This window comes from Ricinus communis, chromosome 1 (genome assembly GCF_019578655.1).
Source record: "Ricinus communis isolate WT05 ecotype wild-type chromosome 1, ASM1957865v1, whole genome shotgun sequence".
Classification (NCBI taxonomy): domain Eukaryota; kingdom Viridiplantae; phylum Streptophyta; class Magnoliopsida; order Malpighiales; family Euphorbiaceae; genus Ricinus; species Ricinus communis.
In genome coordinates this window covers 452,935-478,368 of record NC_063256.1, presented here as the reverse complement: position 1 = coordinate 478,368, position 25,434 = coordinate 452,935, and the positions used below count along the sequence as shown (strand labels likewise).

The following is a 25,434-nucleotide window of genomic DNA, read 5'->3' as shown; positions in this document are numbered from 1 at the left end:
CAAATTTCTCAAAACACAAATAGAATGGCAAACAGAATTTTGTTGAAGACAGTAAGCAGAAAAGGAACAAAGAAGAGAAGCCTCACTGTCTGTGCAGGGTTACTCATCACAGGTTACCAGAAAAGGGAGCAACCATCCCTGTGACAGGGAAAGGTCATTTCAACCTTCCCTAAAACAGAAAGGGACGTTGGACATAGTTTACAAGTTAACCATTGTATAGATTAGGCTACCGTTGCATACTTATATATATATATATATATACTCAAACAACAAAATTGTAATCTCAGAATTCTAAAATAAACAAATTTCTTCATAAATTACAGATAATCAACATGGTATCAGAGCAAGTTTCAGATCTGTGAGTATCAATCAAAACAGAACAAAAAATCAACCTCACAAATTTTTCAGAATTTCTTTCAGAAATTCATCATGTCTCAAGCTGATAACAAATTAACTAGTGTAATTTTGAAAGGTAATCAAAATTACTTTGAGTGGTCGAAATCTGTTAATATCGATCTCAGTGGTAGAAGGAAACTGGGGTTCATCACAGGAACCAAACCCAGACCCAAACTAGAAAGGCCAGAAGCCCCGACGGAAGAAGAAACAGAAAATATAGAAGAATGGCAAACGACAGACCACATGGTCATGTCAATGTTAACCAACAAAATGGAGCCCCAAGTATCTAGGCTATGCATGCTGCTAGAATCATCATAGGCTATTTGGACAAAAATGAAAGGGCTATACGGGTATCAACAAAATTTTACACACATATTCAATCTCAAGTAAGAACTGGCACAAATCACGCAAGGTACAAAAAAGGGCTCAGAATATGCCACAAAAGTTCTAACCCGATGGGAAGAATTCCAAAATTATCTTTCCCCGATAACTGACTCAAAAGAAATCCATAAGAGAGCATAACAGGACTTAGTATACACTTACTTAGGAGGATTGGACTCAAGCTACGAGATCTTGAGGTTACAAATCCTCATGTCGACCGAACTCCCGAAGATTGATGCGGTAATAGCCAACATCCAGCGAGAAGAGACTCGCAGAAGCCTAATGAATATCCCTCTCTCACTCGACGCTGTCGAAAACCGAGCATGCTCCACTCGACGCCTCTCTACTCACGATACAGCCCGGCCAAAGGGATAACCGAGCAATGTAGAACAATGTGACCACTGTAAAAAATAGGGTCACCCTCGTGACGCTTGCTGGCATCTTCACCCCTAGTTAAAGCCTAATTGGGGATGGGAGAGAGGAGGGGCGAAGCGAGGAGACATGGGTTTTAGGTTTGGCGGAACGGCTGGGAGAGAAGGGAAGGAAAAAACCCTAATGACAGGGGTGAAAATGAGGGGTTTTATGCGGGATCCGAAACATATATGCCGATTCGACCCGCTCAACAGATCCGACCCACACCCGAAGGCCATATGGTAGCCCGACCTGGATAGCTGACCCAACCCGGTTTGGGTTCAGCTGACCCGAACCGTCAACTCGACCTAGCAGTTTCCACCATGCACCTCACTCAATTGCTGTCCTAAATTCAAGCCTTGGTTCAGCAACAGTCCGACGGGTCAGGTTCGGTATCACCTTCTTCTCTAAAAATTGCTAACACCTGTCAAAAATAAAATAACTAGATTATTGATTCCGGAGCCACCGATCACATGTCTTCGAATCCAATGAATTTGCAGAATTTTGCACCCATTGCTGATTCCCAACATGTGACAGTCGCTAATGGGAATAAGGCCACTTTTTACAGCCAAGGCACTGCCACCTTACTTAATAAACAATTATATAATGTGTTACCACTACCTGATTTTAAATCAAATTTATTGTCTGTTGGTAAGCTAACTCGTGATTTAAATTGCAATGTTATTTTCTCACCATTCATAGTGCAATTTCAGGATCGAGTTACAGGGAAGACGATTGGTGAAGGGCGACTGGAAAACGGGTTGTATTATCTTAACGACTTAACCAGCCAATGCCTCACGGCCTCTCCCACTATCAATCAAGGCATGTTGATGCATTGGCGGTTTGGGCATCCATCTGATTCTGTCTTGAATAAACTATTTTATTATAAATTAAATTCTAGTTGTTGTGATGTGTGCAAATTTTCAAAACATACTCGATTACCATTTTCTTTATCCTCCACTGTTTCTACCAAACCTTTTGAACTAATCCACTCTGATGTTTGGAGACCCGCCCCTGTTGAATCTTATAATCATTACAAATATTTTGTTACATTTATTGATGACTATTCCCGCACTACTTAGGTTCTCTTACTCAAAGGAAAAAATGAGGTCTTCACTTACTTTCAAGAATTTTTTCATTTTGTTCAAAATCAGTACGATGCCAACATTAAAACTTTTCAGTCAGACAATGGTGTTGAGTATATCAATAAACACTTCACTGACTTTTTTAAACAAAATGGTATTTTGCATCAAACTACGTGCATTAATACTCCCGAACAAAACGGAGTTTCTGAAAGGAAAAATCGTCATCTTCTCGAAGTCACTAGAACTTTGCTTTTCCAAAATCATGTTCCTAACATTTATTGGTCCGATGCCATTCTTACTGCCACATATCTGATCAACCGATTGCCAAGTGTCACCTTACAAGATCTAAGTTCCTTAGAAATTCTGAAAGGACGAAAAATAGAATTAGGGCACATAAGAGTTTTTGGATGCATTTGTTACGTTTATATCAAACGACATCACAAGTTTGACCAAAGTTCGGTTAAAACCATATTTTTAGGATACTCTTCACAAAAAAGGGGTATAAATGCTATGATCCTACCACTCACAAAACATATATCTCACGGGATGTCTCTTTTATTGAAAATGACTCTTATTATCCTCATCGCTGTCAGACCCCTCAATCACACACTCATGGGCCACATACTCCATTATTTCCGTATAATTTTATTTTTCCTGACAGCAGTCATCACGACCAGGATGCTCACTCCGAGGGGGAGCTAACTATCACCTCAAGCACAATTCCTTCAGTAACACAACATGTAAGGTGCAAATGGGTATACAAAATACAATTGTTATGGGACAGTTGAAAGATACAAAGCTAGGCTAGTAGCTAAGGGATTCACCAAAACTTATGAGGTTGATTACCAAGAAACATTTGCCCATGTTGCAAAAATGAACACTGTTCGAATTCTATTGTTTATTGCTACTAACCTAGGATGGAACCTCTTTCAAATAGACGTGAAAAACGCTTTCCTTTAAGGTAACTTAGAAAAAGTTTACATGACTCTTCCCCCAGGACATAAATCTATATAAGATTCTTCGCTGATATATAAACTAAAAAAGGCAATCTACAGATTGACATAATCTCCAAGAGCATGGTATGCCAAACTAAACCTTTTTCTCTTAAATATTAATTTCAGTAAAAGCACATCAGATTCCTCTATGTTTGTCAAACATACACGCACACATACTATTGTTGTCCTTGTATATGTCGATGACATTATAATAACAGGAAATGACGACCAAAAAATTGAAAAGGTCAAGTAAATCTAAAAAGGGAATTTGACATCAAAGACTTAGGTCAATTGTCATATTTCCTTAGAATAGAAATGGCTAAATCAGACAAAGGGTTATTATTATCTCAAAGGAAGTATGTCATCGATCTACTAAAAGAGATTGGGAAACTGAGAGCCAAGCCAGCCAACACTCCAATGGAAACTAATGTCAAACTTAATTTGGAAGATGGTGAGCATGTCTCTGACATCGGTCAATATCAGTGCCTAGTAGGAAAATTAATTTACTTAACCGTTACAAGGCCTAAAATTGCGTATGCAGTAAGTATGGTAAGCCAATTCATGCACGTTCCCCGCACCATCCACTTGGAAGCCATTGACAGGATACTTAAATATCTCAAGGGCACCCCAGGTCAAGGAATCTGGATGAAGAAAAATAACACTAACACCATAGTTGGTTTCTCTGATGCAGATTGAGCAGGGAGTTATGATAGAAAATCAACTACAGGTTTTTGCACCTTCATAGGAGGAAACTTGGTAACTTGGAAAAGTAAGAAACAAAGTGTTGTGGCGAGATCAAGTGCAGAAGCTAAATATCGGGTCATAGCTTCTACAGCTAGTGAACTCACTTGGATCAAGCAAGTCCTCCAGGATTTAAAAATTGAATGCAATGAATCTATGAAGATGTACTGTGACAATCAGGCAGCACGTCATATTGCATCCAATCCAGTGTTTCTTGAACGTACCAAACACATTGAAGTGGATTCACTTCATTAGAGAAAAAGTACAATCAGGCAAAATTGAAACACCATTTTTCAGAAGTCATGATCAGCTGGCCGACATATTTACGAAAGCTCTCAACAAAAATAGTCACCAAACCATTCTCGGCAAGATGGGTTCCATCAACCTCTACGAACCCAACTTGAGGGGGAGTGTTGAAGATATTAAGCAGAAAAAGAACAAAGAAGAGAAGCCTCAGACACTGCACAGGCAGAAAAGCCTGTGCAGGATTACTCATCACAGGCTACCAGAAAAGGGAGCAACCATCTCTGTGACAGGGAAATGTCACTTTAACCTTCCTTAAAGTAGAAAGGGACGTTGGACATAGTTTACAAGGCAACCATTGTATAAATTAGGCTACCGTTGCATACTTGTATATATATACTCAAACAACAAAATTGTAAGCTCAGAATTCTAAAATAAACAAAGCTTCTTCATATATTACAGAAAATCAACAAATTTAATTTCTTCAAAATTAATTGGATATTTTAACTATAAAGTTTCATATAACATATATAAAATATAGTAGTTGCTTTAAAGTGTTTTATGGAGTATTAATTTGTTAAATCTTTTAGAAGTATTTTTTACTAATACATAAAAATTAATAAAAAAATTTAACATTAAAATATTATTAATAATATTTTGTAAATAGAAATTTACACTACCTGGCCAAAAATTATTTACCACATGTTGTCCGGCCTTGTCCCCTATTCCTTTATGCGCAAATATGAGAATCTGAAAATCCGCCTCGCTTGCTCAATTTGCCATTAAAGACAAGAGGTTAATAGCCTATGTCTATAGGCTGGTAGCGAAAGATTAATGTTGTTGTTTTTCTTTTCCTTTTTTATTTTTCTTTTTTCAAATGTTAACCAAGAGAGAGTCGCTGCTCGATCCATTCTTCGTTCGTTATTGAAGCTGGTAAATTTGGGCCAAGTTAATTTCTGGTGGAGCATCAGGAAAACCATGCTCTGGACTGGAGGACTTCGGGGTTGATATTAGCGGATACTTGTATTCCTTTCTGTTGAGGCCTTATCCTTCTAGTTGAGGGTTTTGTTTTGCTTTGATCTCCACTTTGGCCGAAAGTGACATCGTTTGACAGACAGAATTCTTTTTAATCTCTTGGTAGGTTCAAGATGCAACAGCAAAATGGTGGACAAAGGAGGGGGCGAGGGTGGCGATGCAGCATAAGATAGGGTGGTTCACGGTGAAAGTGAAATGCATTGATTCTTCAGTGTACTTTGATAGCCACATTCCTGTTAGTTACTTGTTCAAATAATAAAAACAGAAATGAATGTAAAACTCGTATACTGTAGTGGTGACCTGCATGCAACCTAACAAACAATAATCAGCACACAAAAGATAGTAACAAACTACGAATTCATGAGGACAAAGTATTTGAAACGTGTTCGCGCTAATTCACCTGCTTTTGCAATAACAAGTACACCGCCGACCACCTCCTTTTGCAAACAATAACCGATGGATGACCAACACACACTAGGTGGTGCCTCCGGTGGGGCGACATGCGTATCGTGTCAAGCAAGCTATCCAAATCCTTCCGTCTCTCCGCCACAATTGGAAACCCAGGTGTCCAGGATGCATAATCCACCGAGATGCACAAACCCAAACCATGGTGTATTTGATGATTGAAGCTGCCTCCAATATTGATCCTTTCAGGAAGGACTTGCAAATTAGTTGCTGCTGTATTGTGATAGGCCATCTTCGTCCATGGGTGTAAGCGAGGCCCATTAAACACTATGGTAGGGAAATTTTATAAATGCTACGTGGTATAATATTAGTGGAAGTCTATTATCATAGGTAGCAAACAAAAATCACCAAAAGAATTATCTGCATGGGCAAGACCGTGTTATTATTGCATGACATAGCAAATGGAACGCGTGAACGTCGATCATCATCTGACGCTAAGCAAAAAGAAGGGGGAACCCTTCCCTCCCAGCCGCGATAACCCAATCCGGGAGGAATGCATGGTTCCCTAGCGCTTCATGGGACCTTTTAGGGCATAGACACGACCAATAATGTTAGGACGGACTTTCTAGACAGCACATTGATTGCTGAAGGCTCTGAGGTCGAGCGAAATTAAACCTGTGAGTTATGCTCATTGGAAGGGCTGAGATCATTATGAAGGAGAAATGCGGAAGAAGTGACGATAAAATTGCAAAGACAACAATTTGAATGTCGTATTCTCGATCCAAAGCCAGGCATCCAAGTTAAATCTTCCGACTCCACTTCGGACGCACAATTGCTCATTAAAATGAAGCCCTCCTCCAACTATCACAACCCTGAAAAAGATAGCTCTACGAATAGAGTTCTGACGCATTATTATTGATTCATGACTGCATTTGGACTTAACATTTAGGTTTCGGCATAACAAACCAGTGAATAAAATTCGAACAAACTGAATCTGTCAGGAGGCGAAGCTTCAACGGGTATACCATGCTAATTATCAGATACCCAGATATTTCCACTAGAAAAGAGACCACTCTTAAGGAGTGCAATAAACCTTTTTTTACCACAAAAGAGATCTTTTCACGTTTCATTCTCTAAATTACATTCGCAACTATTTCCATCACAAATTAAAGGACAAGCATCAAAACCAGGAAGATTGAAATCATAATATTGAATTTCTGACTATGAAAATTTCAGCCGCACCACCAGATCTGGTCCTTTCTTTCTTACTCGATATAATTAACAGTAGGTTCAAAACAAGGTAACAGGTTTCAAATATCAATCTAAATTGACAATGAAAACTTCACTGTCTGAGGAAGCATCGTTGCCACAAAGCAGAAATCATTTGTTGCTTCAATGCCATGAATAAAAATCCGGCATGTAGCCTAAAAACCCATCAAATGAGTTCCTTGATCTATCTATACTTTCAGGATATTGGATGCCGCCTCCTGCATTTTTTCCAAACTCAGCAGTCAAGCAATAAAATGGAACATTTAACAGTACTAATTCCATCTACCACAAATTTAACCAAGGAGAAGCATACGTGCAATGAGACATCAATTTTTCTTTAACACATCAATTAACTGCAAGTGCATTTCCAGCTCTAGAGAGAGAGAGAGAGAGAGAGAGAGAGAGAAAGAAAGTTGTAAACCTTTTGGGCCGACTTCGGTCTTCTTCATAGTCCATCACTCCACTAGATTCAGAGTAGATCTCCTCATGCCCTCTGAACTCAATGTCGGCCTGCTTACAGTGTGTAACTTCTGCCACAATGTAAGTAAGACACATCGACCAACATACTCCAGAAACAGATAAATACCCATTCATCTATTAACATCATAGAAATTACATCCATACTCAAGAACATCATCCTTACAATAAATACCCGACCCATATTCATTCACCAAATTTGAGCATCAATCTATTGACTTCTTTTCAACCAATATCTTAAAACAAACAGTTCTGAGGTGAGGAGAAGAAAAGAAGTGTGATACATTTACCCTCCTGTCATTCCCTATTAACTAGTATATTTTCTGGATATTTCATTACTAGATGAGTATTAGAATGGAAGGATGAAAAGAACTCGCACTTTGTGCCTTTTAGTGCCAAACAAACAAAATTTGGAATATGACTGGAAGCAACTGACCTTGAGGGAGAGGGTTTTTTTCACTTCTTCAACCTTATCTTCCACATCCTTTCGGTGTTTCTTGTCCAATTCACTCATAGTATCAGCCCACTTTATCTTCTCTTGAATTGAGACAAGTAGATTCTCTGATGTAGATAACCTATATATCCATCAGGATTAAGTTAGATAATGCTGCCACCTATGAATTTAGCAGCAACATGGAAACTCGAATACAATGTCTTATGGTAATTTCTTTTAGGAAAAAAGTAAGATAACTGACTGGAAATTTTTTATGGTGGAAATTTTTTATGGTGGAATACAATTTGCTAAAGAGAGGCTAGTATAATTAGCTCAGAGACTCGAAGAACTAGAGAAAATTAGCATGCTTTGTCATGCTCATTAATTGAAGGTGAAATGAGTATTTAAATCTCTAAGGACAGATTTTCCTCTATTTCAACTGATAACAACAGTTCTTTGCATTGAGAAGAACAACACACCAAAGTCGGAGAAAATGTAAAAGATACTAACTGAACCAAAGACTTTACCAGTTTGATAGTGTTTGTAACATATTCCCGAGTTGTTCAGGTCTCAAGTCCCTCCCAGCTGCGAATTGAACCTATATTTCCCATAATACTAGAAAATGTTCAATAGCCTTGCAATTAATGAGGGGAAATAGAGACAGCAATGGCTTAAAGGTAATATGATCAAAGCATTGACAGACCTCAAAGCATCTTCGCAATTGGTCCAACTTTCCTCTAACTATTCCCTGAAATAACAAAGGCGAGAAAGAAAATGATCAGCATGTTCTTCATTGATATCTCTCATTTTATCAAGTACGATAGCAGAACTTCTAACCTTGAATTAAGAAAAAACAACTAAAAACTAATTTTCATAATAAGTGTGTGGTAAAGGTAGTCAACAAATTCAAATCTTTATCTATGTATTTCACTTGCATGATTGATACCCAAACATTCTTTTATTCTGGAAAAAGAAAAAGGGCATGCGTCATGAAATGGGCAAGCATTTAATCCAGCTGTGCAGACATACCGCATACATGCATTCGTTGATCAGAAAATCCTCAAGTTCACGAACATTTGTAACATCAAGCTCTTGCATTAGTTGATCATAGGGTAGCACCTGGAAAAGGACAAACATCATAGCAAGCTCATGGGACAGGCAAGTTGAATTATCATGGCTCTGAGTAGAGAACAAGAAAGAAAGATCCTACAGTATAAAATATCAAAATCATAAATGCTTATCATACAAAGTCTAGATATATAATATGATCCATTTACTGTTTGTAACATGAAGGTGCCATTGTTTAATCACTCACATCCAGGCACCAATAAATCAACAAGCATATTGTAGATTCAGCATTTTCAATTATCAAGCTTATGACATTTGAGACTCTCAACCAGTTTATTCTACTTCAAATAAAATTTGGGTGATTCAACCATATCTGCTGTTACAGCCAAGATCATATTCTGACTCAAACAATTACTAATTGAGAAAACTAGTCTGCATTCTGGCTCAAGTTTGCTTTTAAGTTTTAACTGATGAGAATATATCCTCCTTGTGCCATTTAATTCATTCAAAAGTTTCTTAGTCATCATATTATTGCATGTTAAATGTTAGACAGGTTCATCAACTACTTACATAGGTATATCTAGTACTAAGAGAAGGTCTCCCAATCAAAGGAAAGTTACCTTGTTTGTTTCAGCAAGTGTTAGGACAGTGAGTTGTTTAAGCTTGAGTACTTGATCAGGTATCAGTTGTGGAAGACGACCAGAATTATCTGTAAAGTTAAGGTACACCAAATTTATAAAGTGTCTTCAAGAAGAACCATAATCAAGAGTGAGAGATTTTGTTTTCAAGTGATCCAACTGAACAATAAAATAATATCCTGGCAACAAGACGAAATATATACTTGCACATGTCACTGCTATTGACTATTCATGACACATTAACCTTATGGATTACCGTCTATAAAATTTTATGCTTGCTGCATTTTCCTTTCTAATAGCCAATTTTTCCCTCTCAAACTGTGCTTCAATTACTTCTTCACTTTATATTTGGTTCCCATTTTAAACAAAGAATGGAAAACCAGTCGGATAAGAGTACGAGTGTCTAAATTCCATAACACGATCTCTTAAATGCCAGTAAAAAAATAGCACTCTGACACGAAAGTAGTTGAAAGGTCATGGTTCCTCAAGCATCTCTCTCAGATTAAAAGATAGATTTCAAGCAAGCTGCCCTGGGTAGATACCATACAAATTTGGAAAACACATTTTTCAGCCAAGATCTGTTGTTGTGCTTGACATGAGCAGACCCTAGCTAGAAAATCAGATAAGCTGAAAGCAAGTTAAATGGAGGAATACTAGATTGGGGGTGGAGTACAGCTCACTTATTGCTTGTGATCGAAAAGGAAACTACAAAGTCATCTAATTGTTTCAAGGTGATCACAAAGTTACTGGATAATGGCCACAAATCATTATAAGCACATCCTAATTCTTTAAGCCTAGCCCAGTCATTAGAAGGGCCTATAGTTACACTCAAAAATCAAATTCCCGCATCTGAAAAAGGGAGTGCATTATATTCCATACATTGTACTAACTAATCTAGCAAAAGTCTGCCAGCCCAAAAATCTTGGATCCCTTTAAGAACACAGCATCTCAACAATTAATTCACAAGAATATAAATAAAGCGCATCTGACATAAGTTTTCATCAAAATTAAGCTTCAGGTGTCAATGTCATAACCAACTACTACAGAGAGATGCAACACAAAGAAAAAGAATAGAGAGTAAGTTTACTCTTGTAGTCGGTCCATGTGCCATGTGCGAACAACCGGAGCACATCAAGGTAAACGGAATTGTCAACTCCTTCAAGCTGCAAAGAACCATAATTAATTCTGAATCCAAATTCATAAATAGCATAAATTGGGAAATTACGGGACATGAATCAAATTACTGAAAAAAACGGAAAGTGGACATGATGCTGACCTCAGCAACAGTAGGTACGGCGAGAATTTCGGAGAAGGCGAAGAGTGAAGGGTGAGAAGTGGCTTCAACGATAACGGGCCCAAGAGCTGAGCCTTTAAGAGCTGATGCTATTTTAACGAAGTGATCGATTAGCTCTGCTTGTTTTTGTTCGATCTCCATCTTCAATAATTACACGCCAAAAAAAGAAAACAAGCAGTAAACGAATTGAAGTGGTTAATGAAAAATTAAGGACTCAGGACTCAAAGGGTAACAAATTTGACAGAGGAATTTAGGGATTGGATAGTGTGAATTCAGAAAGTAAAGATTTTAGGGTTTAGGTTGCTTTCAAATGTGTGATTCGGCAAGTCACGGTAAGAGGAGGATGCTGTCCGGTGGACACCGCCTGGTTTGCTATTTCTGCAGCTATTTATGACGTGTTGTATGTTTCTGCTTTTTCTGTAAATATATATTATAGGAAAAGGTATTAAAGAAAGAAGGGTATGCATATTTTTTCTATTATTTTTAGGATTTGTATTTTTCTAATTTTTTTTATTAATATTATTAAAATTTTATAATTTTATATTAACATAATATAGATTTTTAATAACAAATTTTTTGATTGTGTAATTTAGCATTTAAATTAACTTCAATTAATTGTATAAAAAATAAAATAATTTTTAATAAATAAATTATATTTTAAAAAAATATTATATTGGTTAATTTGATAATTTATAACTTAATAGATAATTCTATTTTTAAAATAATAATTTAATATAAAAATAATATTAATTGAAAATTTTAAAAACTTTAAAATGACAATAAAAATCTGTATATAAAATTATGTATTGTATAATATTTTTCACTTTTCTACACATTTATATAAGAAATCATATATCTTTATTTAAAAAATATATATTATATAATATTTTTTACTTTCCTATATATATATATATAATATAAAATTTATCATTTGCGTTTCAAATAATTGTTAATAAAGAATAATTTGTTATTTTCTAATAGATTATTAAAAACATGACATAGTAGTATTAAGAGTTTAACAATATTTAAAATTTTGATCATGTGCGGAATTAGATGGATTAAAAACACTTCAATTTTAATTATATAATTGATTACTTCATATTCTTTATGTTGTTTTCTTAAATAGTTTGAAATAAAAATTCTTTCTTAATGAAAGGATAAATTTAAAATTTTACTTTTATTAAGAAAGATAATATTTTATTAATAATTATTATAAAATATATAAAAATAATAAAATTTAATATAATGAGATATTTATTTATACATTATTACGGTACTGTTTTGTTCGATTTTTAAAAAATAAAAAAATTAAATTTTTAATAAAAAATTGTTAGAGATTTTATATTATTAAAAAATAATAACATTAAAAAATTTATAAAAATGACTGTCCAACCAATTAAATAGTTAATTATAGTAATTTTAATATTAGTTAAATCTAAATATAAATCTATTTGTTAGATGTTAAAATATTTTTTAAAAGCAGATTGTAAATAAATGGATACATCAGTTTATAAATTTAAATTTAAATTATATTTATACTTTAAAGATAAATATACTAATTTAGTTCTATATATTTTTTGCTTATAAATATTAAATATTATGTTCGAATAAAAAGAAAATCATAAGTTGATAAATTCTAATTTCATAAATAGTGGGAATGTTTTGTGCTATTTCTATAAGAAAATTTTACGAGATGACTCAATCATTAAATGATGAAGTAAGTATAAAAATAAAGAATAAGATGAAAATATATAAAAATATTAAAGTTACTCGAAGAGGCACCCGAGCCTATAACAGGTGAGTTATTTCTTTTACAGTTTTGCCCCGCAGTTTATAATGCTGGTTAAGGAAGAAAAAGAAAAAAAGGAAAAACAATATCAGGGGTGCAAATACCACCATTGCTCAGAGCTTTTGTGTAATTTATGCAATTAGCCAATCAGCTTACACCTTCCAGCTTCGAAAATCGTCTCTTTCTCTATTCATTCACCCCCGTCTCTCACGTGAAAATACAAAAAGAGACACAGTAGCGATGGCAAAGCCGGTGCCTGATTCGCACAGCAATAGAGCAGCAGTTCAAGCGACAAACGACGACGCCTCAGCCAGTAAATTGTGCGTTATTTTCATTTCGATATACTTTTTCTTAAAATAAAAAATTATAATACGGTCTGAACTTAATGGTACCTAATGTGATTTTTGTATATTATTTATGAAAGGTCATGTGTTAAAAAGGGATACATGAAAGATAATTACATCCATTTATTTGTAAGACGACCTGTGAGGAGATCTCCAATAATCAACCGCGGTATGATTTTTTGTTAATCAAATTGGATCGCTCTTACTTTTGGCTTAATCAACCGCGGTACGATTTTGTGGTTTTGATTGTTTATATTCAAGGCTACTATGCTCGCTGGGCTGCTCTTCGCAAGCTTATGTATCAGTTTCTTGATTGTGAAATGAACGGTGATGAAAAAGGCCATACAAAAAAGCAGATACTGTCAATTGGAGCTGGCTTTGATACAACTTATTTTCAGTTACAGGTGCATTAGTTTATTGTGATAAATTGATCGCCACATAATTGAATTGAGAGTAGACATTTGTTTTTATATATAGGGAGCTTATTGGAATGGCTATACACTTTTTCTGACAGGATGAGGGAAAAGCACCATCTCTATACGTGGAGCTGGACTTCAAGGAGGTCGGAGTTCTCAGAAATTCATTATCGCCCTATCACTTTAGAACTTAACGAGTTAGGTTAAGTGACTTTTAGTATGTAGAATAAACTTATAGTAACTCATTTATGCTAAAGTATTTGTTAGGTAACTAGTAAAAAGGCAGCAATTATTGAATCCAGTCAGTTGAGGGAGAAAGTTGGTGCTTCAGCATCAATCTCACAAGGTAAGTTTTTATCCAATTGCTGATGCCTTGGACTACTGATGTATGTTTCTCTGTTCGTGTACTGATTATATTGACTAAATAATATCAGATTCTTCATTTTTTATTTTGTGGGTTACATTAATTAGCATCTTTTATTTGTAGAGAAAGGAGAAGTGTTTAGTGAGCATTACAAGCTACTACCAGTTGACTTGCGTGATATACAAAAACTAGATGAGATCATAACTTTGACAAATATGGATCCCAGGTGTGTGTGCATAGTCAATTTTCTTGTAGCGTCATTTGATCAAATGGCATTAACTCATTTCTTTGCTGCTCTTGGATCATTTAAATTATGTTCCTAAGTAGTAGTTTGGATGGTCTTCTAGCCACTGTTTATTCCTTTCAATGCACTCCAATTACAACTTGTTAAGAAGAATGTGTTCATATGTAGCTTTTCAGTTCCTACCTCTTTTTACTATGAAGTAATGTTTACTAAATTAAATGACTTTTTCTTGAAAAAGCAGTTCTTGCTGTTTTCAGCTTGCCTTCTTTTTCATGCTAAGTGGAAAAACAAGCTGCTTTATTCTGATACTGTTATCAGTTTGCCAACATTTATAATTGCAGAATGCGTTTTAATATACTTGGATCCAGATTCTACCCGTGCTATAGTTGGTTGGACTTCAAAGACATTTTCGACAGCAGTGTTTTTCTTATATGAACAGGTTAAAAGCATTTTAGGCCCATTAGTACAAGCTTGTATATATGTTAATTACCATTTTCATGGAGGTTCTTGGCTCTGTTGGTTTATTATTTATGTATATTTTTTCACATGCTTGTTTCACATGATAAAGGTCATTTTTTCCATAATTATGGTCACAGATTCATCCCAATGATGCTTTTGGGCAACAAATGATCAGGAATTTGGAGGTTTGATATTTTCCTTTTTCTGATTACATTTTCTTAGTTGGGCTAATTTGTTGAATTGTTATAGTAGTTATTCTTTTGTCTTCAGAACTTGAGTCATTTTTTAGTTGAGATTTGTAATAGTTGAAGCACACAAATTGATCCAAAATAAAGGAATTGAACCAAATGGAAGGATCCTGAGAAATTCATTAAACTCCTAAGTCTGTCCTTGGGAAGGAAGGGAAATGGGAGGAAATTGAGTCATGTGGCCCACAAATTTGTTTCCTCATGTGGGCCCCACATTTTTCTCCCATTTTCCTCCATTTCCCAAACAAAGTGTAAAGAACTTGAAGTTCAAAGAACCTCTGCATAGTGTATATTTTCTCCTTCCATCTCCTTTAGGGGTGATACAGAGTTCTTAATGAGACTGCTAAATAAAATCATATGTGAATCTTAAAAATTTTTGGGGAGCCTTGCTCAAGCATTTGCAAAATTTTGTCCAAGCATTGGGCAGCTTAGATCATGCATGAGGGCCTAGTTCTGTAAGAATTCTCTAAATATTTTGAATGCACTAAGTGTATCATTGATCAGTGTTTTTATGTTAATATCGATATGCTATTTTGTTCAGTTAAGTTGATATTTTATCTTTTTCTTCTTTTAATCCTTAGAGTCGTGGTTGTGCACTATTGGGGATTTATGCTACACCAACTTTACTTGCAAAGGAAAAGCTTTTTCTCGATCAAGGATGGCAGGTATGCCTTATAATTACTTTCTCCTGTGAATTATCAAATTTCCTTCTTTTTTCTTGATAAGAAATGCCATTGTCTAAGCATGAGTGTGGTTAAATACATATGTTATAAAAAACTACCCAAGTTTTTTCTTGTTCTAGCTACTTGATGTGTGGATTACAAAGTGTTGTTTCAACTAATACTCATAATGTGAATTTGATGCAAACAGAGTATAAAACTAAGACACTTCAGTGTCTAATCAACTAATTGTGTGGGGATGCTGAAATTTTCCACAAAGGATCACTTAAATGGTTGGTTGATTTTTACTTATGCTACTTGCACAAGAATTGGAACCTAGATGTCATTAGGGAATTTGTAAAATGGTCAATTTTCAAGGGCTTCCCATAAAAACTGGTTTAATTTTTTTTTTTTTAAATAAAAATTGGAGAAGTTCTCCTTACCTTCATTTCTTTGGTTGTCATTTAATTCAAATTTTGTTTTGAGTTTTACAACCTTTTATTTTTCTTTCATACTATATGGGGTGTCAGAGGGCTGTTGCTTGGGACATGCTGAGAGTCTATAGTGATTTTATTGAAGCTCAAGAAAGGCGCAGGTATTTGCTCTATTCATATTGGACAGTTGACAATACTTGATGATTGCATCTATTGTTCTTTTCTTTTACTTTTCTCTGTTAGCTAATTATAGACTTCAGGATTAATTTATTAAAGACCAGTTTTGCAATTATGCCTTTTCAAGTCTAGTGGTTTTAGAAGCAGGACAGCTCATCTGTTTTACTACGGATGCTCGAATTGCATTTTGCAAGTCCGTTCGAATGGCCAGACATCTGAATCTAGCAGCATTGGCTTAGATGTTGATGAAACCATTAGCAGTGGCTAGTTGCACAAATTTTCAGTTCTAGCAATATACCCAAATTGTTTGTTTGCTTGTCTTTTTTGCTTTTCCCTCACATCTTTGAATATGCTTATGCCTAGGGGCAAAGATGCTTAATGTGTTGTCTGATTTTATTTTGGAAAATAGAAGCTTAAGTAGATGATCTATTAAGTCAATGGAAAAAAAAAAAAAAAAAGAAAGAAGAAAGAAAAGAAATATGATAAGAATAACCAATTATGTAGTGTAAATGTGCAAACTGCTTTTCGGATTCTACCTTTCTGAAGGAGAAATCCTCAATATCATGTCTTTTTAAGATTTTGAATTGTTTGTAGAATGATAGAAAAGAAACTTCTTTCCCATTTCAGCTATTTATCTCTCTCTCTCTCTCTCTCTCTCTCTCTCTCTCTCTCCATCCTTGCTAATATAAATCTATTTGCCATCTGTTCTGCATTGTGAAGCTTTTTCTTTCCTTTCTTTTCTTTGTTTCTCACCTGTTATAATCTGGTCATTAGGATTGAACGGCTGGAATTATTTGATGAGTTTGAGGAATGGCACATGATGCAGGCAAGCTAATTCCTGATTCCTATTGCAAAAGTGTAAAGTGGGAGCAGATTCTTAATGAATTTGACAATACTAGATATAATGTGCGGGCCTAGACCAAATTATATTTTCTGTTCCATGTACACTTGAAAGAGGGCATCTGTCAAATGAATTATGCTTAGGTGGTCATAAATTGCAGTAAGCATTTTTGTTTTTTTGCTCATGTTGTTTCCTGAATTGCTGTTTTCAGGAGCACTACTGTGTGACTTTTGCAATAAACGATGCCATGGTACGTAAATACATAAGCCCAATTCCAGTTTGGATTTTTTGTAATCTGCTGTTTCATCCTTTAAAATCTGATTTCCATCATAACAAGGAGAAAGTTTCCACTATTTAGTAAAACTTCATAGTACACTGCATTATTCCTGTATGGAGTAATGCTTGTTTATGTTCCTTTACATTTTCATATGAAGTTTGTGTTCATCCTGAAAGCACATGTTATTGTCTGAATCGTACCAAACAAGGGAAAAATACTGAGTGGAGCCCCAATCTTTTTTCTTTTTTCCTTTTCCTCATGATGACATGATGACATTTACACTCGCATTATATTGCCAATGGATGCATATTGAAATTGTCTGATATGTAAAGGAAAAGTATTGGCAATCGCCATCTTAACTAATTTTGCATCATGCAGGGGCTGTTTGGAAATCTCGGGTTTCCTACCCATCAGCAGCACGTGACAAGCAATTCATCAGCAGCATCTCCACGAAAGACCAAGGATTAATACCAGGGGTGTGGCTGCTCTTGCTAAGTTCGGTTAAAGAAATAGTATGAGAATAGCGCGTGCAACTGATAGGTGCCAGTTAAACAGGTTAAGAGGCTGTCAGGTAAAAAAGTCTCTCAAGCTAGTAGTTAGTCTTTAGCTAAAAGTCTCCACAAGGATTGATGACTTGTGTGAATGGATCCCTGTGCATTTGTTTGTCCGATTCTAGAAGATAGAATCCTTTCTTTTTTTATGCTAGCTGTTTAGCAAAACAAAGTCGTGGTGGGGCCCTACAGCACCGTACCGTGTCACACAATGCCCTTGGCCTTGGGGGTCCATGTCATGTGGAAGATATATGTGCTTTGTTGGGTGCCTTTTATGCACTCCTAATATTTTAATTTTCTTCTCCTCTCATCTTTTTTGCTTGCCTTTCTCTTCTTCGTTCTTTTTCTCTTCCCCCCCCTGGACGACCAAAACGCATGATGGAGTGGCACTTGTTGCAGCATTCAATGTGAAATTGCTGACCATAGATTTGCCATCCTATGACAGAAGCCTATCTGTTTAGGTGGTTTTGTTGGAGTTTTGAGGCCATAGTATCTGCATCCACTAGGAATATATATGTGACTTTTCACATTAGGAATTAGGATCCTAATGAGACCGGATAATTTGAATGAGGAGACAAATATGCTTCGTCATCTCCTAATTGTAAAGAGCGAAGAGAGACCTAGGCTTGTGGACCCTAAATGTATAATAATGCATGATGATAGCTACACCCTTTGGAGAAGAGTCGAGTCTTTCTGAAAATGAGAAAAGAAAGTTGGGTTGCAAAGACAACTTTAACGATTTAGATTCCAATTGGAACTATACAAAGGGTGGAAAGATTAGAAACTTAGGTGGCGAATATGAATTTATCTCAACTACAGCTACTGCACAATTAAGAGATGAGTAATGTTGTGGGCCCACAAATAATAAAACCGAATGTTTAATGATAAATCTAATACCAAAAAAGAAAAGAGAAATATATTTACTTAGGGTGGGTGTGGACCAATGGTCCACTTTGTTTTTCTTTTCGGAAGAAAACAGTTGCATCATTTTCTTTGGATTGCCGCCTACCATTCACTCTGTTTGTTTTCCACTTTTTCGGATACTTGTAACGCACCTCAATTCAGGGAAATAAAATAAATCTTTATGTTTTTGCAGCTTTTCTAGTGACCCTTCTTCGTCTACAGTTTTGGGAGCAGGAAATTTCAAATAGGATGTTTTTCTAGTAAGAAACCTTAGCTACGGTTATTGTGTTCTGGAACCTGGTCGTTGTACAAGCCATTTTTGTCTTTTTCCTTTTGGGTAAGAAGAAGAAACACGCCTGCGCCATCACTTGACTTTTGCTTCCTTGTTGCTTGAAATCGTTAAAGTTCATTAATTTAATCATCTGAGTCCTTGTTTTAGTATTCCTTTGCATTAGAACGAACCATATGGCTACTTAATAATCTTTATTCGCAACCTCTCAATCTCAAACCAGTTCAAGAAAAAGGGAGGAAATGAAATCCCTTTTTAAGAAACCGCCTAAAGAAAATAAAGGTAAAAAGGATATCTTGAAAGGAACATTTCATTTTATGAAGAATCCGATACTCTCTATAAATGACAATAACGGTGGCCGGTTGGCAAAATGATAAAGGGCCACCAACTCACAAAGCTAACAACAGATCTCAAGAGATGATCTTTTGACACCGTCAAGTTTTAACGACGGAAAATAAAAAAATCCAAAACTAAAGAGCAGAGACGATAATAAAAAGGTAGCTCGGAATGGATTGTTGGGTCCAATAAGCGACCCCATGGAAAAAATAAAGTTGAGTGAGAGGCCTAAGGGATAAACAAAAAATTAAAGAGTAAAGAAAAGAAAAAAAAAAAACAGTAGAAAAACTTATTAAAAGGGAAAAGAAAAATGTTTCACCGTTTTCAATTTCTGGGTTTGACCCCCCACACACACAGAGAGTCTCTACTTTTTTTTTTCATCTTCTGCTTTTCCTCTGAAAGTATCCACTTATTGCGGAATATCTATGCCTCCGTATTTGCTTTTCTCCAAGTTATTGCCTAGCAATTCTCGAGCCACATTTCAAAAGTAACATATGTAATGAAGAGAAAAACTTGTGTTTTTCCACTTTAGATTTTAATGCAACGTGGTTATACTTTTTAGTGTATATAACTTTCTCTTTTATAAGATAAAAGAATAGCTTTTTCCTTTCTTCTTTTTTTGCTTATTTAAAAACTGTTTTTATACAACCGAATATGCCTTCCAAACAGCTAAAGGAAGGAGAGAGTAATTGTAACAGTGTGTCTGGTTAAAATTTGGAGTTCATGTGATTGTCCAGCTATTCTGAGATCCTAATTCAAGGCCATGTTTGGTGTGGAAGCTGGATATGAATGGAAAAGACGGGAAGGATGAATTGTTGAAATCTCTTTGAATTGTTTGGTAGTTGAACTGGGGCAAGGAAGGATGAAATCTGTACTTGTTCATATATTAACAAATAAACCACTAAAAGACCAATTTTATCAAGAAAAAATTAGAGGAGTATAAAATGTAAATTAATTAATTATCAACTTAACTTCAATACTTCCAATTTGGAAGATTTATTTTTCTTTGGTGGGCCCATAGAGGAAATAGAAAGAGACCCTCCATCGTTTTCTAGTTTATCTCTCTTCTTCCCAACCAAACAGCAGAAAATTATATACATTTTTAATGCTTTCTCCTAATCCTTTCCCTCTGTTTCCTTTCCTCTCTCTCTCCATGCTTTCAACCATACATAACGTAAGTTCCTTCATCTTTTTCCCACCGCTGGCTGGCAATACAAATGAGGATTGGATTCCTTGTCGGTCACCTCTTATGCTTTGCTGTAGAAACAATACAAAGCCTCGCGAGACTATATAATAAATTTGGATAATTTGGGTAGGAAATATGCATGATCACTGGGATAAGCAACAACATACAACTCTAGAAGTTAACTAAGAACAAAATAAATGAAGAAAGACAACCCTTTCGACAAGTGAACACGTCACTAATATCATTCGCTTAATAAATATTTTGTCCTAATAACAATAATGATTCATGAAACTAAAACGTAACTTCATAATTAGAGAAAAAATGAAACGAAATTGTGTATCAACAGTTAAGCCATAACCAAACATTACAGACAACGGGAGAGATACAAAAGGACCCAAGACATACAAGTAGAAGCTAAGCTAGAAAGTAGAAAGAAAGGAAACAAATAATTAAAGAAGAGTGGACACCAAAAAGGGAAGAAAATCCAACAAACAAATTGAGCTGCCTAACTTAGACCAATCAGCTTAATAATCAGTTATTAGGCCCACACAATTTTGTCCAATAAACAGAAAACAGCATTCTGTTACCCACTTATTTAATTAACTTACACTACTTTGGCAAAAAAAAATTAAATAATTACCGCTAATCAAATATTGATTTTGGAATTAATTGTTATGATAATATTTTGAGTTATATTTGATGTATATTAAAAATATAGATTTTTTTATATAAATAGAATTCTATTTGTGTAATTTGTTACACCTATAAATTGATATTACAACTAATGGAATGATATACATATATATATATAGATATACATATAGAAAATTACTCTTCATTCTCTCTTTATTTACTTTGTTCTTGATCTTTATTTTATAATACTCTTTATTCTTTTTCTTATTCTTTATTTCATAAATATTATCAGCACGATTACTTAAACAAGATTTAAGTTCCCGAAGAATTAGTGTTATATATAGTTCCTGAAAAACTTGTATTATAAATTTTTATTCTTGAAGGACCTGTATCATAAATTTTAGTTTCTTAAAGAACTTATATTATAAATTTTAGTTCCTAAAGAACTTGTATTATAAATTTTAATTCTTGAAGTACTTGTATCATAAATTTTAATTTCTGAAGTACTTGCATTATAAATTCTAGTTCCTAAAAAACTAATATTAGTTTTAGTTCTTGAAGAATTGTATAAATAAATAACTAAAAGTATAAGTTTCTGAAGAATCTTGACCATAGGTTCCCGAAGAATTAAGTATCTCGAAATTTAGTATCCCAATTTATTAAGAAATTAATATTTTATGTTCCTGAAGAATTAATAAATTAGTCTTTAAAAGATTGATATTGATTGACGTGTCATTTATTTTTCTTTATATAGAAAGGTAAAATATTATGGATTCTACTCAATTATTAGTAGGATTAAGAACAAATGATTTAGATTTATGTTTTGCAGACAGTGCTACCACGCACACCATATTAAGAGATAATAAATATTTTTCTCACTTAACAATGTGAGAAACTTATGTCAATACAATATCTGGTAGTAAAAGAATAATTGAAGGCTCCAGAAGAGCAAATATATTACTACCTGGAGGTACATATTTCTTATTAAAAATATATTATTCTCCCCAAAATCTTGTAGAAATTTATTGAGCTTTAAATATATTTACCGAAATGGATATCATATTGGAATTACAGATGTGGAAAGTATAGAATATCTCTATATTACAACTCTCATAGTGGAAAAAATTATTTATTTTTTCTTTTGGCTTATATTACACATATTTGTGTACTATTGAAACAAATGTGGTAGTAAACTATAAATTTACTGACCCAAATAATTTTTTTTATTTGGCATGATCGATTAGGTCATCCTGGATCAATAATGATGTGAAAACTTATTAAAAGCTTTTATGGCCATCCATCGAAGAACTAGAAGATTCTTCAATCTAATGAATTCTTATGTTCAGCTTGCTCTCGAGGAAAGCTGATTATTAAGCCTTCACCGAGTAAAATTCAAAATGAATCGCTTAAATTTCTAGAACGTATATAAGGTGATCTTTGTAAATTAATTCACCTACTATATGGACCATTTAAATATTTTATGATGTTACATCAATAAGATGGTCACATGTATGTTTATTATCAACTTGAAATATGATATTTTCCAGATTACTTGCTCAAATAATTCGATTAAAAGTACAATTTCTAGAATATGCTATTAAGATAATTCGTTTTAATAATGCTTGTAAATTTACATCTAAACCCTTTAATAATTATTGCATATCAATTGGAATAACTCTTGAACATCCAATAGCTCATGCTCATATTGAAAATAGTCTAGTAGAATCTTTTATTAAACGTCTTCAATTAATAGCTAGACTACTGCTTATGAAAATAAATCTCCAAATAATTACTTGGGGACATGCAATTTTACATGTAGCAACTATTATTCGCATTAGACCAACTAGTTATAATAAAAATTCACCATTATAATTGGTTTCTAGCCAGGAGCCAAACATTCCCATTTGAGAATTTTTAGATCTGTTGTTTATGTTCTAATTGACCCCCCACATCACACAAAAATGACACCTCATAGGAGATTGTGAATATATATTGGATATGAATCTACATCTATCATTAAATATCTTGAGCCATTAATGAGGATATCTTTACTGTAAAAATTTAATAATTGCCATTTTAATGAGGCTTTGTTTCCTAAGTTAGGGGGAGAGAACAAGTAATTAGAGAAACAAATTGTTTGGAATGAACCATCATTAAATCATCTTGATCCTTATTCAAAACAATATGAACTAGAAAGTTCAAAGGATAATTTATTTACAAAGTATAGCAAACCAACTGTTAGATGCATTTTGTGATCCAAAAAATTCATATACCAGCTGAAAATGCTCCAGCTAGAAATAATGTCCCAATAGGACAACACGTTAATATTATTGCAAATAAGTCCATGACACGTCATAAGCGTGGTAGATCACTTAGTTCCAAAGATAAAAATTCAAGAAAGAAAAAGAAAAAAAAAATAAACCAAGTGACAGTCTCAAAATTGATATTCTTGAAGTCTATAACAAAAGATATAAAAGAATAAATAACTCCAAAAGAGGTTTAAGTGCCTGAAGATGATGGAAATAATAAGATATCAATCAACTATATCACTTCAGGTAAGAGATGGAATCGAAGTGAAATTATTGTCGACAATGTATTTGTATATGCAGTGGCAATTGATATTATAAAAGAAAGTGAGGATATTAAACCTAAGTCCGTTATTAAATACCGATAAAAATAATTGGCCTAAATGGAAAGATGCAAACCGCGCAAAATTAAACTTATTAGAAAAATGCCAAGTATTTGGGCCTATTGTTTTAACACTTGATGATATTAAGTCAGTAGGCTATAAATGAGTTGTTGTGCGTAAACGCAATAAGAAAAATGAGATTGTGAGATACAAAGCACGACTTGTAGCATAGGGTTCTCGCAAAGACCTCGCATTGATTATGAAGAAACTTATTTCCCAATAGTGGATGCAATTATATTTAAATTTTTAATTAGCATGGCAAGTTTAGAATGATTTTATATGCATCTTATGAATGTCGTTACAGCTTTTTTATATGGATCACTTGATAATGACACTTATATGAAAGTTCTTGAAAGACTGAAAATGCATGAAGCATGTAGGTTAAAATCACGAGAAAATGTATTCAATTAAGCTACAAAAATCCTTGTATGGATTGAAACAATCTCGACGAATGTTGTATAATCGCATAAGTGAATATCTTTTGAAGGAATGATACACTAACAATTCAATTTATCAATATTTTTCATTATGAAAATAAATTTTGGTTTTGCTATAATTACAGTTTATGTAAATGACTTAAACATCATTGGGACTTCTGAAGAGTTGACATAAACAATAAATTATTTAAAAACTAAATTTGAAATAAAAGATTTGGGACGAACAAAATTTTATCTCGGCCTGTGGATCGAATATTTATTTGGAGGGATTCTTATTCATCAGTCAACTTATATTGAAAAGATATTAAAACATTTTAATGTGGATAAATCTCATCAAATGAGTTCTCCTATGATTGTTTGATGCCTGAATGTGAAAAATGATCATTTTTAAATGAATAATATACTATTTTTCCTTCACTAATTTTTTTTCTCACATAATTTTTTTTAATAAAGTTTTAACGAATAGACATCTAAGGGGGAATATTAATGATAATATCTGTATTATATTAAATGTCTAGCATTATGTTTATGAATAAAATTTTTTATACAAATAAAATTCTAACTCTATAATTTTTTACACTTATAAATACACGTTACAATCAATGAAATAAAACACATAAATATAATATATATATATATATATATATATATATATATATATATATATATATATAAACTTTAATAAATAACTAATTGATTTCCTTTCTTTCAGTTATTCTTTTCCCCTTTCTATAATAACAAAACGGATTCTTCCAGTGTATAAAATAATAATTCCAACGGCTTTTGCTACTATAACCTTTCCAACCACGATTTTTTCTTTCGAGGCATTTCACCTCGAAATAAGAAACTGTATTGATACTAGGTATTAAACAAAAATATAATAAAAAAAGTAGTAAATAAAAATATAGAAATAGATAAATAAATAATAGAAATAATAGTGGATTCCATCGTTTCTATGGTTACTTCTTAAACGGTGAGGTCTTCTCTATCCACCGGATCCCCTCCTTATTTAATCATTTAATATAATAAATATTTAATCATTTAATCAATGTTATTGTTAACATGTACAGTTCACACTTTTTGGCTCTACCTATGAATTATCTAGTAATAGGTCTTTCACAAGAAGATCCGTCTATACAGTAACGGTAGAAGACTCAAATGGTGAATATGCAAACATACGTTTGATGCTTGTTTGAGTAATAGTAATGAGATTCCCCACTATCATGCTCAGAATAGTTAGGATTTCTAGAAGAAAATACTATTTGTTTGATGGAAAATAAAAAGAAA

General features: G+C 33.9%; 2 protein-coding genes across 9 annotated transcripts; one reads left to right on the top strand and one right to left on the bottom strand.

Annotated features, from left to right (window-relative positions):
- Positions 1 to 6,875: 6,875 nt before the first annotated feature.
- On the bottom strand, positions 6,876 to 11,302 carry LOC8265782 (COP9 signalosome complex subunit 7). Of its 5 annotated transcripts, none has more exons than XM_048372444.1 (9): positions 10,854 to 11,302; positions 10,665 to 10,740; positions 9,560 to 9,648; positions 8,901 to 9,077; positions 8,575 to 8,619; positions 8,399 to 8,469; positions 7,875 to 8,013; positions 7,383 to 7,488; positions 6,876 to 7,179 (listed from the first exon to the last, which is right to left on the bottom strand). In XM_048372444.1, the coding sequence occupies exons 1-8, from the start codon at positions 11,010 to 11,012 to the stop codon at positions 7,417 to 7,419; spliced, it is 828 nt and encodes a 275-aa protein (XP_048228401.1). In that variant the 5' UTR covers positions 11,013 to 11,302; the 3' UTR covers positions 6,876 to 7,179; positions 7,383 to 7,416. The 5 variants fall into 5 exon arrangements, with proteins under 5 accessions (XP_048228401.1, XP_048228396.1, XP_048228400.1 ...); XM_048372439.1 differs by having other exon boundaries at positions 7,383 to 7,471; positions 10,854 to 11,301; XM_048372443.1 differs by having other exon boundaries at positions 7,383 to 7,491; positions 10,854 to 11,297.
- A 1,391-nt stretch (positions 11,303 to 12,693) lies between these two features.
- LOC8265781 (leucine carboxyl methyltransferase 1 homolog) lies at positions 12,694 to 19,018 on the top strand. Of its 4 annotated transcripts, XR_001536479.3 has the most exons (14): positions 12,700 to 12,980; positions 13,085 to 13,173; positions 13,266 to 13,408; positions 13,519 to 13,566; positions 13,688 to 13,766; positions 13,908 to 14,010; positions 14,347 to 14,467; positions 14,625 to 14,672; positions 15,317 to 15,400; positions 15,925 to 15,989; positions 16,780 to 16,831; positions 17,058 to 17,096; positions 17,502 to 17,694; positions 18,771 to 19,018. XR_001536479.3 is itself a non-coding variant. In XM_002511540.4 (13 exons), the coding sequence occupies exons 1-13, from the start codon at positions 12,901 to 12,903 to the stop codon at positions 17,589 to 17,591; spliced, it is 1,041 nt and encodes a 346-aa protein (XP_002511586.2). In that variant the 5' UTR covers positions 12,700 to 12,900; the 3' UTR covers positions 17,592 to 17,984. The 4 variants fall into 4 exon arrangements, 2 of the variants coding, with proteins under 2 accessions (XP_025015447.2, XP_002511586.2); XR_001536480.3 differs by lacking the exon at positions 18,771 to 19,018 and having other exon boundaries at positions 12,694 to 12,980; positions 16,780 to 16,911; positions 17,502 to 17,604; XM_002511540.4 differs by lacking the exon at positions 18,771 to 19,018 and having other exon boundaries at positions 17,502 to 17,984.
- Positions 19,019 to 25,434: the final 6,416 nt, after the last annotated feature.

What these genes read in the sequence shown, in the direction of transcription:
- LOC8265782 (XM_048372439.1), bottom strand. Translation starts at nt 11,012, where the DNA reads ATGGAGATCGAACAAAAACAAGCAGAGCTAATCGATCACTTCGTTAAA. An exon ending in CACTTGCTGAAACAAACAAG is followed by an intron (nt 9,078 to 9,559) that starts GTAACTTTCCTT and finishes TTTATACTGTAG; the next exon opens with GATCTTTCTTTCTTGTTCTC. An exon ending in TCAACGAATGCATGTATGCG is followed by an intron (nt 8,620 to 8,900) that starts GTATGTCTGCAC and finishes TTGTTATTTCAG; the next exon opens with GGAATAGTTAGAGGAAAGTT.
- LOC8265781 (XM_002511540.4), top strand. Translation starts at nt 12,901, where the DNA reads ATGGCAAAGCCGGTGCCTGATTCGCACAGCAATAGAGCAGCAGTTCAA. An exon ending in AAATGATCAGGAATTTGGAG is followed by an intron (nt 14,673 to 15,316) that starts GTTTGATATTTT and finishes TTTAATCCTTAG; the next exon opens with AGTCGTGGTTGTGCACTATT. An exon ending in GAAGCTCAAGAAAGGCGCAG is followed by an intron (nt 15,990 to 16,779) that starts GTATTTGCTCTA and finishes TCTGGTCATTAG; the next exon opens with GATTGAACGGCTGGAATTAT.